Genomic DNA, 24,121 nt, shown 5'->3' with positions numbered 1-24,121 from the left:
AAAGCACCCTTAGTGATTACCCTATGCCTTAGCTGAATGATCATTCTCTCTCCCATTCCATCAGATACTGACCTGAATGTTAGTGGAATGTGGTGACTGGGAGGAGCAAAATGGTTGCAGTCCTTGCTCTCGTGAAACTTAGAGTCTAGGGTTTTAGTTTTGTGGTCATTGCTCTTATTGTTGCTGCTTTTTTCCTGAAGATTGACTTGAACTGATTTCTCACAGTTTATATCATCTCATTGTATAGTAACTTGCGGAAAGGAGCAGCGAGGTGTCATTGAGGAAGTTAAGAAATTTTATTTTTCCAGAGTAGACCGTAAAAGAATAGTCATTATAGGATATATTGAATGATGACTATATACCTCTCTCTCCTTGTTAGATAAGGAGACTAAAACGTGTCTAATAATACTTGGAAATTTCAGAACCTCAGCTGTTGAGGCTCTATTTTCCATCTTCCCTTTGAATATGTGGTTTATAAATAGGAGAGATACCCTTAGCTTTTTAAAATGAATATTTGGATTAGAATGTTTTCTTTTGTATGGAATCTAATATAGTTTGTAGTAATTACTGGTTATGATCATTCAGTTCAACTGGGGAAAATCCCTCTGTGATGAAGCTTTTAATGATTTTATTTTTTGACTAGGCTATGCATATGTATTTTTTGGTTCTTGCTGTGAATTTATAGGCTGGTTTTCTTCCCAAACAGAAATTGAATAACATGCCTACTTTTGAGCTGGTTAATATTCATATACTGAGGGGTGCCTGGGTGGCTCAGTGGGTTAAGCCACTGCCTTCAGCTCAGGTCATGATCTCAGGGTCCTGGGATTGAGTCCCGCATGGGGCTCTCTGCTCAGCAGGGAGCCTGCTTCCCTCTCTCTCTCTCTCTCTGCCTGCCTCTCCATCTGCTTGTGATTTCTCTCTGTCAAATAAATAAATAAAATTAAAAAAAAATTCATATACTGAATTTTGTTAGCTTTAATCTAATAGAAGCTGGAGGATACAGACAAGGTGGTTTAGGAAGATGAACAATTGGGGCCATAATTGCAGCTTTACTACCTTTATCTGTAGACAAAACAGTTTTGTGAAAAAAGAGATAAATTACTAATTCCTGGGCTTGGTAATTTTTTTATTGAAAGATTATAGTCATTTATAAAACTCCTTTTTTTTTCTTTCTTTTTTTTTTTTTTTAAAGATTTTCTTTATTTATTTGACAGACAGAGGTCACAAGTAGGCAGAGAGGCAGGCAGAGAGAGAGGAAGGGAAGCAGGCTCCCTGCTGATCAGAGAGCCAGATGTGGGGCTCGATCCCAGGACCCTGGGATCATGACCTGGGCCGAAGGCAGAGGCTTTAACCCACTGAGCCACCCAGGTGCCCATAAAACTCCTTTCTTAAAGCTGAACTTCAGTTTTTCTGTCAGTGCTTTGAAGTCTTCCTTTCTTCCCCTTTCCCTGCAAAAGTTCCATCCTTTTTAGTGTTTGAAAGTGTTTCTATTCCCTCACCTTAGAATTTGAATGGAAATAGTCCATTTTGGTTTTCATTTCCAGTAAAGATTCACTTTGTTCTGGTTCGAGCAGAGTAAAGTTACTTTAGTAAGAGTTACTTTAGGTTCCAGCAGAACCTAAATGCCCCTACATTCCTGTCCAATTATAAAGCCTACGGTACTGACACAACCAACACTGAGCAGTATTCTAAAGATTCCTGTTAAGTGCTAGAGCACCCTCCTGTGTGTTGGTGATACATCCCATTGGCACCCTTAGGACATACTATTCAATGTGCCCTTGCATCTTAGAGCAATTATTATTATTATTATTTTTTTTTTTGTCTTCTGTCTCCTGTCCTAACTACTAAGGAAAGTTTCTGAATGCATGTGAATATGAGACTATACTTACAATGTCTTCCTCTCATCTAGGACCGGTACCCCATCTACAAATTAGATAAATGCTTCTGATGAACTTTTCGTAAGGTGGCAGTCATCTTACAGACCTCGGTACCCTTAACAAACCAGCAACCATTGTATAGCATTAAACTTGTAAACATATCACCCAAGAGACCAAAATTATGGTTCAGATGACTTTGAAGTAGAGTGAGATGAAGAGAAGTTTGTGAATGAGATTGAAGTATCAAGTCTAGGCCTAAAATAATTGACAGAGTAGCTGTCTCCAATAAGGGTATAAAAGGAGTAAAATTACGAATCCTTGTGTGCTTTCTGGTTTTTCTTGTGTAGCTAATATACCCTTATTGCTTGAAGAGCGATATGGTTTATTAAAGGATTCTTTTCCTTGAGCTTCTGCTTTCACTCTTTCCAGCAGTTTCAGAGAGAGAAAAATACACATCATGATGGAGAGGAGAGCTAAATTTGGGTTCAGATGCATGTTTTACCTACTATTTATGTGACATTGCCTTTCTGGCAGCTGTTGCATGCAGATACCTTTTGCATGCCTGCCAGTGCTCACTCTGCTCATTATTCCTATTCATTCATTACTCCTATTGCTTCTCTTTCACCTTTGAGAAACTGGCAGTTATTTCCGGGAAGCCCTGGAAGAAGCTTCCATTGACTCATCTGTACAGAGTGGTTGTGTCAAGTTGACCCTCAGTTTGCATTTGCCAAACACTTAACATAATCATAGAATGTACACGAAACAGCAGCATGTGCTCTTCTTGTTAACATTCATCAGTAATGGAGCCCTTAAATCCCCAGATTTATTAGAGATCCAGGAAAAAGATTTGGAGTAGAGACTATAGGTTGAAAGGAAACTGGAGAAAGCAGGTGGAATTCTGGGTGGTAAAAGGGCCCCAGTTTTGTTGCCTTACCTGAAATCTTTGCCATCCTTGGACATTTTTTTATTTGTCTTCCATTTGTTCATTTGTCAAACTCCTTCCAGTTTCTCAGCCTAAAAGCGATTTCTTCCTTCTTGAAATTTTTGGACTGCATCATACATTCATTATCATGTATTGCTTGCTCTGTTTTTGTGCTTTTTATGTATTTTACCTCTGGGCTTTTTGGAGGTCGGACCCATGTGTGTAGGGCGTATAGTGAAAGGCTTATGGTTTAGGCTCTGAACCACGCTGTGTAGATTTGAGTTCTGGCTCCTGAAATCACTGTGTGATCTTGAGCAAGGTATTTAACATATCTCTACCCTCATCTATAAAATAGAGCTACACTGTTGGATTGTTCTGTGTATTAAGTTGACATAATGCACGTATAGTACTTAGGACAATGCTTAGGAAGTGGTGTATGCTCAGTGTAAATAAATTCTGGTTGTGGTGATGATAATATTTTACAGATTTTTTTTTTTTTTCTCTGCTTAACACCAGACATAGGGTACTTGCTTATAGAGTACCCTGCATGGTCAGGATATTATTATCATGATGATAATAATATCATGAACAGTTAATCTCTCACAGAACACCTTGGGTTCTTTGAAATCAGGGAACAGATTTTATCTTTAGTATCCTTTGAGTCTAGCACAATGTTTGACACACATAGGCTCCCAATAATATGCCTGAATTGGATATATTTTAATAACCAATGCATTGTTGCATCTTCTCAGTCTTGGATAGTTCCGAACACCCAATTATTCATGTCAAAAACTTGGAAATTGTCTTTGGCAACATGACGTCTCGCTGTTCACATGTAATCCATCACCAAAGCTGTTGACTGCACCTCTAAATATATCTCAAATCCATACCCTCCATTTCCAGTATCTTCCACTTACTCTTCCTAGGCTGTTACATTAGCCTCCTAAATGGCTCTTTCCTCCAAGCCATATTCCACAGAGAAGATGACAGCCATGTTTTAAAAGCAGAAATGATCTTATTCATCTTCTAGTTCAAAACCCGTTAGTGGTTTCCATGGGACAACCAGTCGGGGTTTGCCTTACCTCTTGAGCCCTATTCCACCCTGGTCTCTCTCAGTCATTTCTACCAGCCATGCTTTTCGTTCTCTCTCTTTGGAATGTGCTCAGCTTTTTCATGCCTCAGAATCCTGATAGATTGTGAATTGACATGCTTTCTGGTAGCTCCAGAACACTCTTGTTTTTCCTTTATAAAACTGATAGTGATTGTAAATCAAACAAGTTTTGGTCTAGTAGTTTTTCATATGTATTTTATTTTTTAGCCACAAATATTTATTTGTATTTTAAAATATAAGGACTCTTTTTAAACCTTGTTAAATTTACGTAGAGTAAAATTGACTCCAAGGGAGGTTATACATTAATATAAATTTTCATACATGTAGATTGCACGACCAGCACCGCAGTCAGAACACAGGTGAGTAGCTTCATCACCTGAGGACACTCCCTTGTGCACTATATCTTGGGAATCCCATTCTCCCTGACTCCCAACTACTAGCTTCCATCCATCTGTTTTCTTTCACTGTAATTGTGTCGGTTAGAGAATGTAATATAAATGCAATCAAGCAGTGTATAACTTTTTGAGACTGGCCTTCTCAGGCAGCATAATGCTTTTTATATTTGCCTAAGCTGTTGTATGTGTCATTAGAATATTGATGTTTTTGTTTTTGTTTTTGCTGAGTAGTATTCCATTGCACGGGTGTTATCACCCTAGCCCTCAAAGGACATTTGGGTGTCTAATGCTTTTAAGTTAACTGTCTCCCCCACTGATCTCTAGTTTCAGGAGCATGATGTTCTGGACATTGTTAGTGTGTGCCCTCACCCCCGTCCATTTCGTGTGTATGCATGCATTACAAACACACACACACACACACACACACACACACACTCTTGCTGCTTTATTTTCAGAATAATTTGCATGTAAGTTGAATAGATTATGGTCTTTTGCTCCTAAATGCTTCAGTGTAGGCTTAAGTATTGCCTTTAGTTGTCATGTCTTTATAGGCTCTTTGAGTCTCTCTTATTTCCTGAGTTTTTATTTCTTGTGACTAATATTTTTGAAGAATACAGCCCTTTTCTTTGTTTCCCTCCCTCCCTTTCTTTTCCCAGAATAGAATATTCCTCATTTGTGATGTGTCTGATGATTTCTGTTGATTAGATTGCAGTTATGCATCCTCGGTTAGGATATTACCTAAGTGATTGATGCTGTCCTTCCTGAAATACCACATCCACTGGCACATGGTGTCCACCAGTTTCGCATTAATGATATTAATTCTCATGAAGATGTGTGATTGCTCCACTGTGTAGTTACTGTTCTTTTCCCTTGCAGCTGATTATCTGTATTGAGATACTGCTCTTCATTAAAATTTCCTCCTACATTGAGCAAAATAATATTTTTTAATTGTTACCAGAATATTTTTAATTGTAAACACCATTTTAGATTTTGATTCTCTTGATTTTGAGGTCTTTTAAAATCTGTAAGATCAGTAAGCACTATTGTAAACTATTTTTTCTATGTAAATCCATCTTGGTTGGTTTATATGATGCTATATATCTAAAAAATATAGGAGGTATATATTTAAAAGTGGTAATAGAATAATTGATTTATTCATTTTCTTGTGAAATTTCTGAATGGAAAAGAAAATGGATTTGAACTATTTGAACTATGAGATTATTTGAAGGCAGTGTTAATGAAGGTTCCATAAGAAGAGAGAGAAAAAAATAATTCAATGAGTCAATTTCCTAGGGAAAAAAATGAGGAGGCTCTTTTAAAAAGGAGGCTGAATGTCGGGTTCAGAAATTGTTCTAATGAAAATTAGGGGGAATCAGAAAAGGAATCTGAGGAACCATTTTGATGTGTTACTCTAGAGCAAAATCAAAATGTCACAGTTCAGACTGGGGAACATTATTGTTCCTTGGAGATCATATGAAGATTTCACCAAATATGTTAGGGAATTGATGAGGTAATAATGAGATGGTTTTAATTACCTAAATAATATGATTTGGCTGTGAAGTGTTAGTAGTTAAAGCATGGGGACATATACCTTCCAGTCAGTGCAGCAGGAAGTTGAGAAACTTGAGTTCTAATCTAAAACCTTAGTGGCCAGTTGTGCCACTAATCAATGATGTGCTCATAGCCAGTAAGATGAGGTCGTCTCTGAATTCTGTTCCTGTATCACCCTTTTTTAAGGTCTTGATTTCTGTTTTCTTCTGTAGTAGTGATCTCTGTCTGTAACAGCAGCACCCCTATGAACCCTGTGAACAGAAAGGCTAATAAACTTTGTCATTCTGGATACTGGGTTTAGATTTATTGTTTGTTGTAGATGCTTTAGTTTACCTCAGCTTTTGCAATAGGAGAAAGACAAAATTTATTTTATTTTGTCATTTTTATTTAGTGTAGTTTACTAAAAATTTTATTTTCAGGTCTAATAAGAATAAATATTTTTGTGTGCTTTGGATATTTCTGGAATGGAGGACAAGATTTATTAATGTTCTAATCTTATCATCTGGTAGTTTTTACTTTAAATTTTATTTTGATGTCAATGAGTTCTTCTAAACTCTAGAGGAGAAAAAAATTTTCCTTGACTTTTTCAGGGTCCCTGAGTGGGTCTGAAAATTAAACTGACGAAGTCAAGATTAACAGGGGAAAAGCATATATATTTACTGCTTTAAGTTTTATATGACATGGGAGCCCTCAAAAGGAAGTGAAGACCCAAAGAGGATTGTAAATCTGTGTGTGTGTGTGTGTGTGTGTGTGTGTGTTTAAAGATTTTATTTATTTATTTGAGAGAGAGGGAGAGGGGAAGAGAGCACAAGTGAGGTAGGGTGGCTGGGAGGAATAGCAGAGGGTGAAACAGATTCCCCACTGAGCAGGGACCCGGATGCAGGACCTGATCCCTGGACCCTGTGCCATGACCTGAGGCAGAGGCAGACGCTTCACTGCCTGAGCCATCTACATGTCCCAAATCTGTGTTTTTTATGCTAGGTTTGAGGCAGAGTGGAAAGTTGTGGAATGAGAGAGTAGGGCACAGGGTATGAGGTAAGTTTAGCAAATAGGGAAATTTTGTAGGCCTCTTTGGATTCTTCTCAGCGTCTCTGTCTTCAGAGATAAAGATGCTCCTTTTCTCCCACTACAGTTGAGGGCACCTCTCACATAAAGTTTTTATGACCTCATTCAGGAATAAAGGCAAGGTATGAGGGTGTGGCTGGAGGTAGAGAAGGAATCAGAGAGAGTCCTTCACACTTAGCCTTTTTCTCAGATTCCTTCAGACTTGAGTATTCTCTGTGCCACAGTGCCATATTTTGGGATATGGGGTCCAGAACCCCATCATAACTCTAAACTGTATGACACAATTGAAAAATCCTTCACTATGTTTGATGTAAGTGAAAACACTAAACACAAAATGGATTTGAGAAACCTAGCTCTTATTCCATCTTTACTCTAATTCATGTCATTTATCTGATATGGGTTTTTTTTGGTGGTAATTTACCAATTTCTTCATTCAGTAGCAACAACAGTTGTTGGCCACAAAGGATAGTTCTGAAAATTATAAACCATTTTGATAAAAGATCTGTTACCTAGTATGCACCTCTGATTTTTTATTGTCATAGAAAGTGGTGGGTACTTTACCAAATATTTAGTAGGGAAATAATTCATATTATCTGAAATATTGTTATCGTGATGTAAAAGATGCTTTAATAATGAAGGAGTTACTATACAATTATAGGTATATCATTACTGGTATTTTAAGTGTATTATCAGAGTATTAGTAATAATAATCAAAGTCAGAATTAGAAAGCCTAAACACTGAGCTTTTTTGAAAAATAATGTCTAACAATATATAATATAAGCAGTTTATAGTTAACTCTTAAATCATTACCCTAAAATATTATAGTATACACAGATTTTTATTTAATAGATTCATAACATTTCAGATGTATATATGTTAAAAAGTAGTTGAAGTGTCCCTTTCACTCTCCCCAGCTTTTCTTGCCAAAGGTAACCTTTGCCAGTGCAACTTTATATCATTTTGCAATGCAAGGTGTATACCTTAATAAATTAAGGTGCTTGTTGGTGATATTGAATATTTTTTGTATCCAAAAATCTCTTTAAAAAGTTAAAAAGGAAGAACAGAGAGGTTAGTGAACAACATTTATGTTCACCATTCTAAATTTCTTGTTTTTGCTCTTTTTTTTTTTAAAGGACTAAAAGTTAGTCTGTAATATATATTCAAAGAAATGTAAATACTATATACATTTGAAAAAATTATCCAAAATTATATTATTCTATCTTTTATTTCACCTTTTTCTATTCAAAATTTATCTGTTCCTGATGGCTACAGTTTGTTCATTCTGAATATTTAAAATTTTCACATTTCCTTTTAAAATACTTATTTTTTAAATTATCAGATGTTTAGGTATGTGTGTTAGGAAAACACAAATTAACTGCTTTCTGAAAAAAATAAGTTCCTGAGATTTCCTTTCAACAATACTTTGGAAACACAGATAAAATTACTTCCTGTCTCTCAGTTTCCTGTATCCATGGCAACCTCTGTTTTACACACTGACTGTGGAGGAACCAATGTGAAGAGTGGTGTTTCCTGAGCAAATTGTGACTTCAAAAAAAAAAAAAAAAGAGAGGGGAAAAAAAAAAAGGTGGAGGGGTGGAGGTCAACAGTGCCACAGAAAGAAATGGAGTTTAGAAATGTCGCTCTTCAGATTTAGAAAGAAAACCTTTACTCGAATCAGCCGAGTGTCAATAATACGAATTTCCTGGTTTCGGTAAGATTATTATTTACATATAAACTTTTAACTGAAATGGAAAATAATTTGCTTTTGTGAAAAGCTATAGTTCAGAGTTTAATTGCTTTCTTGTAGTGAGTTTGTAGTTTCATAAATTAAAATATTTAATTGATACTAAATTTAATTTGGTAAAGGGACATATTATATCCAAAGACCATTATCCCTACCTCATCATTTGTCACTTTTGTTATTGTCAGATGTAATGTTTTAAATGAGCTTTAGCAAACATACTGTTTTGCAGTTCATTAAATTTAAATTATCATTTTGTCAAGCAGTGGATTAATGGCCTGGAGGTTTTAATCCTAGAACACCTTCCAAACTCATATATTATGCTATCACCACAGTACAGTTGATAATATTTAGTATTGTTGGCTGATACTAATAAAAATAAAAGAATACAGAATTTTTAGTATTATATGTAGCACTATAATTTTGAGAACTTACTGATGATTTAAAGTTTTACCTTCTTTTTTTATAGCCAAGTCTGATATGAACAGAAAAAACAAGAACAGGGCTATGTGTGGATTACATTTTTCTCTGCCTTGCCTACGACTTTTTCTACTTGTTACCTGTTATCTTCTATTCTTATTACATAAAGAGATTCTTGGATGTTCGTCTGTTTGCCAGCTCTGCACTGGGAGACATATTAACTGCCGTTACATAGGCCTTTCAAGTATTCCTAAGAATTTTCCTGAAAGTACAGTTTTTCTGTATCTGACTGGAAACAATATATCTCACATTAATGAGGGTGAATTAACAGGACTTCATTCTCTTGCAGCATTGTATTTGGATAATTCTCGCATTGCGTATGTGTATCCAAAAGCCTTTGTTCAGCTGAGGCATCTATATTTTCTATATCTAAATAATAATTTTATAAAGCGCTTGGATCCTGGAATATTTGAGGGACTTTCCAATCTTCGTACTTTGTATTTACAGTCTAATCAAGTAGCTTTTGTTCCAAGAGGAGTATTTAATGATTTAGTTTCAGTACAGTACTTAAATCTACGAAAGAATCGTCTCACTATCCTGGGGAGTGGTACCTTTTTTGGCATGATTGCTCTACGGATACTTGATTTATCAAACAATAGAATTTTGAGGATATCAGACTTAGGCTTTCAACATCTTGGAAACCTGGATTGTTTGTATCTAGAAGGTAATAATTTAACAAAAGTACCGTCAAATGCTTTTGAAGTACTTAAGAGCCTTAAAAGACTTTCTTTGTCTCATAACCATATTGAAGCAATACAGCCCTTTGCATTTAAAGGACTTGTCAACTTGGAGTACCTCCTTCTGAAAAATTCAAGAATTCAAAATGTTGCTAGGGATGGGTTTAGTGGAATTAATAATCTTAAACATTTGATCTTAAGTCATAATAATTTAGAAAATTTAAATTCTGACACATTTAGCTTGTTAAAGAATTTAATTTACCTTAAGTTAGATAGAAACAGAATAATCAGCATTGATAATGATACGTTTGAAAACATGGGAGCATCTTTGAAGATCCTTAATCTGTCATTTAATAATCTTACAGACTTACATCCAAGGGTCCTTAAGCCATTGTCTTCACTGACTCATCTTCAGGCAAATTCTAATCCTTGGGAATGTAACTGCAAACTCTTGGGCCTTCGCGACTGGCTAGCATCTTCAGCCATTACGCTAAACATCTATTGTCAGAATCCCCCATCCATGCGTGGCAGAGCATTGCATTTTATTAAGTGGACTGACTTTACAAATTGTGTTACATCTTCGACAAATGTATCCAGAGCTTGGGCTATAAAATCTCTTCATATTCACCACAAGACTACTGCGTTAATGATGGCCTGGCATAAAGTAACCACAAATGGGAAACATTTGGAAAATACTGAGAGCGTTACTTTCTGGGAACGAAGTCGTACTGCACCTGCCAATAGATTTTTTCAAGAGAATACATTTGGTAATCCATTAGAGGCTACTGCAGTGTTACCTGTGCAAATACAGCTTACTTCTTCTGTTAACTTGAACTTGGAAAAAAACAGTGCTCTACTGATTGATGATGCTTCGGTGTCAGGGAAAACATCTCTCATTTGTACACAAGAAGTTGAAAAGTTGAATGAGGCTTTTCACATTTTGCTGGCTTTTTTCATCTTAGCTTGTGTTTTAATCATTTTTTTGATCTACAAAGTTGTTCAATTTAAGCAAAAACTAAAGGCACCAGAAAACTCAGGGGAAAATAGACTTGAATACTATAGCTTTTATCAGTCAGCGAGGTATAACGTAACTGCCTCAATTTGTAACACTTCCCCACATTCTTTAGAAAGCCCTGGTTTGGAGCAGATTCAGCTTCACAAACAAATTGTTCCTGAAAGTGAGGCACAAGTCATTCTCTTTGAACATTCTGCTTTATAATTCAGCTTAATGTTAGTTACAGGAAAACTTCAGTGCGATGGACATGAATTCAACTGAAGCCTCCTTAAAGATTTACAAATTTTATTTGGAAATATAATGAATTATATGAGCTTAGCATTAATAAATACATGTTTTTAATAATTTACGAATACTGTATTCATTCAGCATATGTCTTCAATAGGTGCTGTATTAAGTAATGATACTAACGTTTCTGTGTACTAAGCACTATGCTAGTAAATACTTCATATTATCACATTTATCCTTAAAAAACCTTGTAACTCTCTACATTTTACAGGTAAGAAACCTTAGGGAAAGTGAACTTAAGAAACTGTGCCAAATTCTTACTGTTTATGACACTTTTTAGGTCTGTCTGACTCTAGGGCACATGTTTTTCATTTCATGCTATGCTGCTGTCTAGGTGCTAATTGTGAACAACATAGGCATGGCTCCTATTCTTGGTAGAACTTGAAATCTAGAGGAGGCACATGGTTTCTCTATGGGATGGTAAGTATTGCAGGTGGAGGTGCTACTGAGTATAACATCAAGTGGAAGTGGTAGGTGGCTTTATGAGAACAATGACACTGAGACTGGATCATGAAGGATAAGCAGAAATGAAAAGAGTTGAGTAATAGGTAGAGGTAACTTCGTATCACAGAAGTCAAAGAAAGAGAAAGAATGCTGCTTTTCATGAAGTAACATTCAGTGTGACCAGTTATGAGTGGTGATGTAAGATTTGCAGCTGGAGAGAGATACCACATGGTGAAGGATATTGTAATTTAATATTTTCCTAAGAGCAGCAGGGAGCCATGGAAGGATTTGAAATAGTGGAATGACTTAATCAGATTTACTGTTTACAGGGTAATTTCTTTCTGGAAGGAGCAATGAGACTAGATGCAGAGTTAATTGGGTAGGAATTTGCATCACCAATCCCGGGGTGAGGTACCAGAGACCTGTGCCAGAGTAGTGGAAAAGAGAATGGATGGATGGATTCTGGAGCTTGGTGGTTGGCTAAGGGGTGGCAAGTAAGGGATAAATTAAAGATGGTAATTTTTTGGCTTAGGCAGCATTTGGTTGCATTTAATGAACAAAGGAATCAAAAGGAGTGGGGATATGGGTGGGGACAAAATAATGAGTTCAATTTTGGATACACTGAATTTGAGATACACATCTGATCTCCAAGTAGAAATATCCCAAAAGCAGAAGATTATAGGAGAGATCTGCCTAGTAAAGGTTAATAATTTGTAAACTTCCATTTGTCTAGTACACCAGAAGTATATGATCCTCTCTTAACAATAACATCAACCATTTGAGTCATGACTTTGGGAGACAGGTAAGTGAGGAAGAATAAGATGAAAGAGCTTCCAGGAGATGTTAATGGCCTTGATTGGGAATCTTTAATGTAAATAGATGGTAATTCAAGCCATGGAGACTATGTATGGATTATCTCTATTAGTATAAATTCATACTGTGTAGAATATTGGGCATATAGTAAGTGTCCATCCTTGATCTATTAACAGAGACCTGAACTACAAATACGTGTTAAAAATTTTTCCTTGAATGTTACATATTTCATGTTTGTGCTGTCCTTCCTCTTCCCCCACATTTCTCTTTTTTATTATTAAAAGTTAATACTTCCTGTATAAAATTAGCCTGAAACAGTCTGGGAGTATTTAAACCAAGTGGTAATTATTGAGTCTGTATTGTGAACCTGAGGTAATGATAAGAATGATTGTGTTGTCCCATATACCTTAAGGTGGTGCTTCTCAAACCCAGAATCACCTGGGTTGTTAAAATACAGATTGTTGCCCCCCACTCCTCCCAGAATTCTTTATTCAGTAGGTCTGGAGCGGGGCCTGTTGAGTGTGTGTGTGGGTAAGTTTGCTGATAGTGCTGGTCTGGGGATCATGGCTTTGAGATTATACTAGAAATTTCAGAGAAATTAAAGCCACATCTCTCCACCCTCCCCGCTCCCCCACCACCCCACCACCCCTACAAGAGTTTTCATTGTTCTTTTCCCTGTCTGGTTTAAAGCTTTGTCCTTGGTTGTGATGATAGGAGTGACCTGAATACATTTAAATAAATCTGTTCTTACATAAATTACTTATTTCTTTGGGGAAAGATATGTGGTATTTGTTTCACCTTGAAAATGTTTTTAATAATACACTTCTATTGTTGTTGTATCCACACAACTCCAGTTACGTTTTTTATTTAATTACTGAAAGTACATGCTCTTTGAAAAAAGGAATTCAGAGAATACAGAGATACTTAAAATGAAAGGTGAAAACTTTTCCATGTCTCCCTTCTCTACCACCTAGACCACACTCTCTTGAAGATGTTAGAAGCAGCCTAGGTGGTTATTTGGAGTTAGGAAATAACCATAAACAAAGTATTTATCTTGTCCTTACTGAAAAACTCCCCCAAATTTGAAGAAGGAAATTTAGAAATTTTATCAAGATTTAAAAATTTTTATGTATAACTTATAATTGATAACTGATGTAGGCTCAACTAGAAAATTTTAATCTTATTAATATTGTTTTATATATGGAGTTGTTGTAGTTGTATATGGTGGTATTTATTAAGTACTCATTCCAGTTTCTGTCAGCAGCTTTTCCTTTTAAAAATGTTATGTCATATAACACTGTTGTTTGATAGTTGCACAATTTAAAACCTTACTTAAGATAAAATTGATTTGAAGTGATAATATGCATAGAAAGTTTTAACAGTATAATTTGTGCATATGATTGTTTCACATTTTAGGCTGCACCACCTCAAACAGCAAAGTTTAAACTAAGTAATATTCTCAATTAATACAGGTGAAGAAACTTTTCTCAAGATTACTGTGTTTCTCTACTGTTTAGTAAAGTTTTCTGATGAGAGCACAGAAGAATAAAATGGTTGTGTTTTTTGGTAGTTTTATATACCGATCCATTTTTTTTTTCCCCACTGACTTCTGTAAAAGTTTGGTAAGGTTCCAGGGCATTCCTAAAAAGCTCCCCTTTATCCTTTCCCCATAACAAATGAGAGGTATAGAACTCAACTACCATTTATTTATAACAGTATACTTTTTAATACATTTAAAATTCCAGTTTGGAATTTCAGAAATATGTATCTCACTTCTGGGATAATTGGGAACTTACTCCCAGTTCCCTTCTAGCATTGGAGTAGAGATGTTTGATGTCAGATTGTCCTTGAGGACTTGATTGTTAAGAAGAGACACCTCAACAAGAGAAAGCAGGAAATCAGGAATGTCCCAGGTGATGGAGTGGTGGAGCCTGGGTAAGATGCCTCGTGGGCTTTTGGAGGTGAGGGGCTTGCCACTGTTGTTAGCCAAAGACAATGTTGGGGCACGATAAGGATGGACATTGTTTGAGAGTGAGGGAATTGTATAGAATTCACTGTAGCAGGGAAAGAAGATCTTTGGCTACCTCTTTGTTCTCCACTTTTCTCAACTTTGTACTCTCAATGGAGTTCTTGGACTTTCTCCTACATAAAGTGCCAGGGTTACACACTTCTCTTACCTGTGTCTTGAGTCAGCAAGCATTTTTACTCAATTATCTTATCTCCATTAAAACAATAACCGTAAAATATGCCATATTTGTTTTTAAGGGTCACAAAATGGGAGGAAAAAGGCTAGGGAACCTTTTACAAGGTTCTGAAAAACAGCTTTAATGCTAGGCCTTCCTAGCAAACTGGTCTCACAAGAACATAACCCATGTCCTCACGATAAGGATCGCATACCTTTACTTGCCTTTGTTACCAAAGTCCTCTTTTGATCATGTAACACTTTTCCAGTGCACGTTCTTTTTATTTTGGTCTGGGCTGTGCAACATATAACAATACTCTAGGAATGTAACTCCAAGCCATGAATATCTTTTCATATGACTTTAGTGACAGCAGAGTTGGCTTTTTTTTTTGTCCTGTCCCATATTCATGATTATCTTGTATTTATTTATTGTATAGTTTTATCAGCAACAATACCAAGCATTTACAAATGGTAAGGTCAGATGCCCACCCTCATTATTATGAAATCTCTATAAAGTTCTCTTATATCCCTTTTTAAAAATCAAGAACCACTCTATCAAATGATTCCTGTAAGCATTCAAAACAAATATTGCTGTGATTTTCAGCATAATGTTTTTCCCACATAATGCTCTATCAGTCATTTGTCATCTTTTGATGGAAACTTAGTTTTATCATTGGGTATTGTTCTTAAAGTGTAGTCTTTGCTTTTGAAAGTCTCAGAAGGTGGCAGTTTCTTCTCATGGCATCATAAATGGATTGGTAGAGTTTTTCTTACTATCTTAAAGATTACGGGTTGCTTTGTTTTGCTTGTGTATGTGCACTCCAAAAATTAATGGAGGGAATAGTTGATAATATAAAGACTTTTTATTTATTTCTTATTTTTAAAAAATATTTTATTTACTCATTTGACAGAGATCACAAATAGGCAGAGAGGCAGGCAGAGAGACAGAGGGGTGGCACACTCCTGGCTGAGCAGAGAGCGGGACATGGGGCTCAATCCCAGGACCCTGAGATCACGACCAAAGCCAAAGGCAGAGGCTCAACCCACTGAGCCACCGAGGTGCCTCTAAAAAGCCTTTTTGAAGATTATTGTTGGAATTTTAAAAATCCAACTTTCATTTTAAAACAACTTAGTGAATTTCCACTAACAATTTTTTATCCTATTTCCTTGCCACTATTTTTCAAGGGAACTAGATTTATTAATACTCTTTTCCATGACCATGTAGAGAATTACTGTATAGAAAGAATATATGTTTCCATCTACGTGACAAAAGTATTTGCAGCTAGCTAAATCCCGGAAAATATCTAGAGGGGAAAAAAACTAATTTTAGTGTAAATGTCACCACTTTTGTGGCCTCTGGTGTGGTAGAAAGTCTGGAATAAGACTGTTTAGTCAGGTCTTTCTTATTTTGCCCTTTTCTTTAAATAAACTGCTGTTTATTGTTTATTGCTTACTAATCCTATTAAACAGTATAAGTAGAGAAGTGTCATTAAGAGAATATTTTATTTGTTGTGGTTTTTAATGCTTAAATCTTATTATTTTCTTAAATTACCCTAACTTTAGTGACCTACTATATTTAAGATACAAGAATGCAAGAGTGACTTCAAATATTAATCATTTGTATGTGAGGTATGAATAGTGCAGTTGTGGTCTGGTTAGGTTAGAGAAAAATGCTATTTTTTTTTTTTCTTGGACTTCCTATGAAAAACTGTTAAATCATCAATTTTTGATTAGAGAACTGTTCAGAAAAAGTAATTGAAAATTTTGTGTTTCTGCATGCTGTTTTCTTCCCAGGTCCAAGGGGATGAAGATATGATACAAATAGATCAATCCATCACTTAGAAAGTATAAAGTACATGGTCTTTGGTGAATAGATCATTTCTCTGAAAAGTAGAACTATAAAATGCTCACTGTAAAAATGCTAATAAAAATTGGACAGTTAGAAACTAGAGTCCTGTTCATATTCAATGTAATATTTATTGTTTGGGCTGACCAAATGAATATTAGAAATGTCATTTATTTATGCCTTTGGGAACTAAAAGTTTTATTCTTCTTTTCAAGGGTGGTTTGTTTTCTGAACCCTTGTGGTTAGGTTCATAATTACACAAAAGGATAGAAATATCTTAAGCCAGCATAGTTTTTAAATTGATTCAATAAACAAAGATGGATTGATTTTTTTTCTTTAGTATTTCGTTTTCAGAATCCCTCTGCATGAAATTTCTGCAACTCAGTCTACAGATACTTTTATATACCCAGAAAATGCCTTAAGATGCCATAGCTTCAGAAAATAATAAAGGAAGATTAAGAACTATAGTTTTACTCATGTGAATTTAACAGAAAAAAAGAAGTTTACTGAAAACTATGTGGAATTGTTTAAAAGGTCAAATAATATTTAGTATAGAATTTCAAGCCCTCATCTATTTAATGTTTATATATGTGTAACATCACTTATAACACACTTGAATAACCAAACAAACGGATGTTTATAAAAGCTTAATCTTCTTTCGTAGTTTGTAACTTGTGTCTATGTGAATACATTAATATATCTACCAAGTATGTGCAATAAGAAAAGGAAAAGTGTTTGTGACAAAGAAAAAGAAGAAACATGTTCAGGTTACCAGTACTTTTTCCCCGTCGCTTTTACCTTCATTCTCTCCTTTCATCTTCAATGTTAAACTTGTCTTGTGTTGTCTGAAATATTTCAGAAATAGATTACAGCCACCTTCTGCTCTACTTTCTGCCTCATGTTTAGTGTAATCAATTGTAATATGTTATCTATAACTCAACTATCCATACTTGTAATTTCCAAAAGAGATGAGCACAAATAATATTACAAAAATAAAATGAGGGAGGGCAGTTCTTGAGCTCTGGGGGTCATTAATTCCCATGATTATTTATTGAGTGGTCACATCATGTCCTGTGGGACATAAAAAAATAACACATGGGCTGTATTTAAAGATTTTATTTATTTGAAAGAGAGAGAGATCACAAGTAGGCAGAGAGGCAGGCAGAGAGAGAGAGAGGAGGAAGCAGGCTCCCTGCAGAGCAGAGAGCCCAATGCCAGACTCTAACCCAGGACCCTGGGACCATGACCTGAGCTGAAGGCAGAGGCTTTAACCCATTGAGCCACCCAGGTGACATGGGCTGTGTTTAAAGTTAACGGAGAGTCTTAGAGCAGGTGTGTAGAGATGAACAAATAAAGAACATTAGGAGAAAACTAGATGGCACATGAGTTGCATGCTAAATGACTAGTGCTGACATTTTATGCTACTGCAAATTCCAAGGACAGAGTGCTCAGTTACAGTGGTGTGGCCAGAGAAGGCCTGTAAAGGAAGTGTGAATTAAGGCGAATAGAAAAAGGAGGAAGAACATTGTGAGGGGCAGGAAGGGAGTAAGCAGATATGAGTTAGCAGCTATTATATTTAAGAGGTAAGGACTTAATTGCCTGAAAGCCATGAAAGGAGGAGCAGCTTGTGAAAGGTGGGATTGTTCGATGTTGAAGTTCTTGATCGCCCCCTGAAAATTCTTAAGGAGAAAGCATGAAATTTAAGAGACTGGAGTAGAAAGCATCCATTTGCCTCCTTGAAGCCCTCAGTAATGAAGTGAGTAGGATCAGTTGGATCCCATTTAACCTTGTAAAATGAAAATAAATTTTTATCAAAATTGGGATTGATTGATTTTTTTGTGCAAGGTGGGTTAACTTGGATTGCTAAGACCTCAAGTGATGGTAGAATGATCAAGATTCTGGGGATCACTGATGAGAATTAGAGAGTGATAATTTGCCAGTGCTTCTTTAACTCCGTTCAGGGGACTGGATCCTCTCCCTTCAGACAAGTGCCTCTTTGTATGTCAGAAATATCCATTAAATGGAGAAAAGTACTTATTCAGGATATCATACTTTAAAAGAAAAAAAGAAACTCATTTGTTGCTTGTTTTCTTTGTCCTTTCTGCAAATTTTTTAGTCCATCGTGGATGGACACTTAGGTTGTTTCCATAATGTTGCTGTTGTAAATTATGCTGCAGTAAACATCTGGGTGCATGTATCTTTTCAAATTAGTGTTTGCATATTCTTTCGCTTAAATAGGAGTAGTGGAATTACTGGATCATATGGTAATTTCATTTTAATTTTTTGAGGAGCATCCATATTGTTTTCCACAGTGGCTCTACCAGTTTGCATTCCCATGAACAGTGCGCAGGGATTCTTTTTCCTCCATATCCTGCCAACATTTGTTTTTGTGTTTTTGATTTCAGCCATGCTTACAGTGACCTCTCACTGTAGTTTTGATTTGCATTTCTCTGACGACTGAGTGATGTTTTCACATGTCTCTTCCATCTTTTCACATGTCTGTTGGCCATGTCTTTGGAGAAATATCTGTGCGTGTCTTCTACCCATTTTTAATTGGATTTTTTTGGGTGTTCAATTGTGTAAGTTCTTTATATATTTTGGATACTAACTCTATAAGGGATATGTTATTTGCAAATACTTTCTCCCATTCCATAGGTCGCCTTGTAGTTTTGTTGATTGTTTCCTTCACTCTTCAGAAGTTTTCTCTTGATGTAGTCCCTCACTTGAATTTTTGCTTTTGTTTCTTTTGCCTCAATGTCAGAGAAATTACTACCTCTGCTCTCCTCTAGGAGTTTTATGGTTTTATGGTTTCAGGTCTCACATTTGGGGCCTTAATTCATCTTAACTTGTACATGGTGTGAGAAAGTAGCCCACTTTCATGCTTTGTCATGTAGCAGTCCATTTTTCCCATTTACATTTTTTGAGAAGACTGCTCTTTTCACACTGCATGTTCCTGGAGGTAGCCATTTTTTTAATCTCCAGAGTTTACCATGATGTCTAACACATTTTATGTACTCATGGAATGTTGAATAAAATGAATGAATGTAACTGTGGTGGCATATTCACCAGGGAGGTTTGGCAAGGATAATATGACACTCTGATCACTAATTTTTTTTAATAAATCAATTATTAATACTCATTGAGCCAGTCTTCTGAAATGTGACCTTGGGACTATAACAAGTTGTAAAGTTTTGTCTGGAATAATCAATAATCAGTTTTGTTTGTTTGTTTTTTACCTCTTAAGTTTTGATTTCTCCACTGTGCTATGGAAGCTGTATATAGACTAGTAGGGAGTTTAGCTATTCCTTTCAGGACTCTAATTGCTGCCTCCTACTTAATGTGAACTCTCAACTTGCTAGTGAACACTGGTTTGAGAGGTTAAGAACCAAGTGAGAGTTAGAATTAAATGGTTCCCCCTGGCTACCTTCACTTCTTCCATATTATATACCAGATTTGATACCAGGTTTGACTGATGTGCATGAGAGGACATTAAAAGACAACACACAGAGAAGGATGCTTATCAAGTGTTGACTTAGAACTCAAAATGTAGCACATATGTAAGGGAAAAAACGGGCTGTTTTTAATTTAAAAATGAAACAAAACAATGGGACACCTTGGTGGCTCAGTTGGTTAAGAGTCCCATCTGACTGTTGATTTTGGCTCAGGTTATGATCTCAGGGTTATGAGATTGAGTCCCATGTCGAGCTCTGTTTTGGGCATGGAGTCTGCCTGAGATTCTCCTTCTGTCGCTCCCCACTGTTGCCTTCCTTGATCTCTAAAAGAAGCAAACAAACAAAAACCAAAAAAACCCACCTAATTCTTATCTTTTGTTTAGAGAGGTAATATATACAAGATTAAGTACAGTACCTTCTCTCCTCCCAACCCATTCTGTTTCATTTCTGTTTTATAGTTCTCATTTGATTTGTTTCCATTTTAAATGTCTAATCACATTTTAAAGCATTTAATTCAGAAAGATTATTATTATAGGAAAACAAGATTGATTCTTAATTTGCAAAAGACAAGGGTTGAGAGAATTATGTGACTAAAGTGATTATTTGATATTCAAAATTTTATAAAAATACTGTGGGTAAAAAAAATCTAAAAGCTTCATTTTTTAAATGTTACATTTACATATTTGGAGGGAGCATTTTTATAATAAAATGGAGAAAAAAATTTAACTTCTTTCTTACTTTAAATAAATATGTCTTGTGTGTACCAGGAAGTACAAGCTTTTTTTTTTTGCCTTTTTGTTATACCTATTATTTGGGGGTACTTCTCCCAAACTGCTTAATGAGTGGAATTAAGGTACATCTTTTTGTGTTGTTTTGTTTCTGTTTTTCGAACTTCAATGCTTTGAAGAGAGTTACTGTGTGACTTCTTTTACTGACCCCAGAATATGGCATGGGTACTCCCACTTCCCCTCTTGAGTCCTTCCTTCTCCTTCTGGCCTTTCTGAGAGTCATCTTCTCCCATCTTCCCATTCAGAGCCTGCTCCGTGACCTTTCTACTTTGGGCTGTAGTCGTTTTCCCCTTTTCCAAACTTGGAAGTCTGTGGTCAACCCCTCTGGTATCTAATAAGGTACTCCAGCCCAAGCACAGTTTACCCTGTCTGCCGGAATTTAATCCCCCGCCCATACCTGCATCTCTGCTTCCATTGTCCTTCTCTGCAGAATAAGTCACATTCCAGTGAGAAACAGTGACTGCCACTAATGGAGGTTGCCTCACTTCCCTTACCCCTACTAGACAGTCATGTGTCCAAGCCCCTCAGCCAGTAGAACTTGAAATCCCACTGGAGGTCGGGGAGGGAACGGGGCAGGTGAACCCCACTGATCACATGACTGATTTCCTCCTCCAAGTCTGGATGGGGCGTGAATAAGCCGAGCAGAGTTTGGACCTGTATCCTCTGGTCTGTCCCAGTCTGCTTCCATGAGTATCATTTTCCATTCTTTATTCTAATTTTCTTAAAACTTCTTTTTGTCAGTTATTGACTATTTCTAGATCTTGGCTTTACATAAATTTCAGGTTCCTTAACTCATTAGCTTTCTCTCAGAAGTTTTCAAGCTTTGTTTTGATTTCAGCAGTGTCCTCTTAACAAAATCACCATTCATGAGAGGGGGTGAAGGTAAGCCTTTTGGCAAGAATTGTGTAGTCACTAGATTACTCTATTCATGCAGCATTTTGATTATCAAAATCTGCCCTCAACCTTGAAGGCTCGGGGTGGTGAATGTGCATGTCTGTAGAGGTTCGGTGTTCTACACCTGTATCCTTTATTCAGTTGCTTATGATTACATTTTTCTAATTATGGCAGAGGTAGAACTTTGTACCTTTTTCTCAGAAACATGTGCCTGTGCTGGTAGCATCATCATTGATCAATATGATAATTTGTTGTAAAACCTATGATCAGATGAAATGGTTGTCAAATATATACACTTTTTTTCTCCTTCTGCATTCCTTCCTAAATAACCTTCACCCACCTCATAGACCATGGTCACTTAGATTGCCAGATATGTGTCAGGAAGATCCATATTCAGTCTTTTGAGAAAATACACTGTACTCAGAATTCTGTTCCACTGATTTCTTAAGAAATTACGGGTTTTCCTGAAGGGGCTGATATTTGGAGGTGATATGAGTAGAGAAGGCAGCTGCTTGCATGGGTTGTCCCTAAAAAGTACTGACAAAGAGGCCTGGTAAACAGCTGTAATTTGGAGGACTTTTGTCTTTTTCAGCTCAACATGATTAGTTGTTGATACCTATCTGGAATGTTCCTATATTAAAAAGGAATTTCAGAATCTGTCTGCCTTAGAATGCTGTAATGGATTAGTGGCCAATTACTTTGCAGTAGGAAGTGAAAATGTCTATATACCCTCCACATATCTGTCATACTTCAGTCCAACCTTCATTTTACTGACAAGGAGACCAACATCTGGAGAACTGAATTAAATAACTTCAGTGGGATCACACAGTTAGTGGGTGAAACTTTAGGCCCAATTTTGGTTTCCTAGATTTTCTTCTAGGGTGTTGTTCCCTGAAATGAATAAAGTAGATTGCATGTGTCTTTCTTCAAAGATTTTTAAAGTTCTTATATAAAGGAAGTACCGTGACTTAGAAAATATTTACTCCTGCAATAGAGTACTATATGCACATTAAAATGTATCCGAATATCAACTAGTTATTCTTTTGCCCAACTGGTAATTTAGTTGTCTAAAATCGGATCACATTTGAATGTACAGACAAAACGTTTGACTTTACAAAGGTGGGAACATGACCCAAAATACAGTAACTTGGTACTTCTTTACTGAACATTTAAAAAAGTAATCATCTGTGTTAATGTAGAATGAGAAACATGGTATTTCTCTTGTAGGAATGATTCTAGAAGGTCCCTGGACCTTCTAGATTTATTTAGTTATTTAAAATTTATTCAGCTAGTTTTAAATTCAAATAGAATAATTTAGTGTTTCAGTGGATGGTTAAGTACTTTCACTTTTTAAAAGATTCGTTATTGTACAGTTACATGTAGTAAAACTCCTTAAGCATTAAGTTTTCACAGATGTACACAGTGTATAAACACCATAGTATAAAACACTCCTGTCACCCCCAAAAGTTCTCTTAATGTCCCTTTCTTTAGCAACCACTGAACAAATAATATTCCCTCTCCAGAAAGTCACATAAATGGTATGTAGCATTTTGAGTCCGTTTTATTTCCCTTAGCGTAATGTTTTTGAGATTTACCCAAGTTGTTGTATGTATCTTTAGTTCCTCCTTATTGCTGACAACCATTTCGTTGAGTAAGTATCTGACAGTTTGTCTAGCCATTCACTAGTTGATAGACATTTGGGTCATTGGCAGTATTGAATTACTATGAATAAATCTACCATAAGAACTTACAGATCTGAGGGTACTTGTTTTGGTCTTGGGTAAATATATGGGAATGGGATTGCTAAGTTTTGTGGAGTGTGTTAATTTTATAAAAACTGCTGGTATAGTTTCTAAAATGGAAATGCCTTTTTAAAGAATTCTTAACAGCCATATATGAGAAGTCCTATTGTTTTTCATCTTTGTAAGCAATTGGTATTGTCTTCTTAATTTAACTTTTAATTAAAATGTTACTGTGGTTTTAATTTGCATGTCTTTGATGACTATGTTATGTTGAACATATTTTCAGGTACTCCTATAACACCTTTATAGCTTATTCAGTGAAGTGTCTTGAAATTTTTGCCAATTTTTAAATTGAGTAGTTTTTGTTTTTGTTTTTGTTTTGGTGCAAATAGGGTAGTTTTGTTAAAGCATGGCGACAGGACCCATGGGCAGAAAGAACTGGAGAGTTCTCTTCTTCAGCTTTTAGAGTTCTTTATTTGTTCTGGATTCAGGTGCTTTCTCACATGTTTTATAAATATTTTATCCTAGTCTGTGACTTGTCTTCTTTTTCTAGGCATTATCTTCAGAAGAGTAGAGTTTTTTCCTTGTTTTTTGTTGTTGTTTTGTTTTAAGATTTTATTTATTTAAGGGGCGCCTGGGTGGCTCAGTGGGTTAAAGCCTCTGCCTTCAGCTTAGGTCATGATCCCAGGGTCCCGGGATCAAGCCCGTGTCGGGCTCTCTGCTTAACAGGGAGCGTGCTTCCTCCTCTCTCTCTGCCTGCCTCTTTGCCTACTTGTGATCTCTGTCAAATAAATAAATAAATAACCTTTAAAAAATAAAATAAAATAAAGATTTATT

The 24,121-nt window shown here is 36.0% G+C and overlaps 1 protein-coding gene across 4 annotated transcripts in view; it reads left to right on the top strand.

Annotated features, from left to right (window-relative positions):
* Positions 1-24,121, top strand: part of IPO11 (importin 11) — a 209,898-nt gene that overhangs the window by 140,851 nt on the left and 44,926 nt on the right. The window contains exon 28 of one of the 4 annotated variants that reach the window (XM_045075291.1): positions 10,186-10,353. The exons of the other annotated variants lie outside the window; for them this stretch is intronic. Within the exon in view, the coding sequence (XP_044931226.1) occupies positions 10,186-10,207 (22 nt within the window). The 3' untranslated portion in view covers positions 10,208-10,353. Of the gene's footprint in view, positions 1-10,185; positions 10,354-24,121 lie in introns of those variants that run through there. 4 annotated transcript variants of the gene reach the window in all.

This window comes from Mustela putorius, unplaced genomic scaffold (genome assembly GCF_011764305.1).
Source record: "Mustela putorius furo isolate JIRA1106 unplaced genomic scaffold, ASM1176430v1.1 tig00000145_pilon_pilon_pilon, whole genome shotgun sequence".
In the NCBI taxonomy this organism is placed as follows: domain Eukaryota; kingdom Metazoa; phylum Chordata; class Mammalia; order Carnivora; family Mustelidae; genus Mustela; species Mustela putorius.
This window is presented reverse-complemented; position numbering and strand designations above follow the sequence as displayed.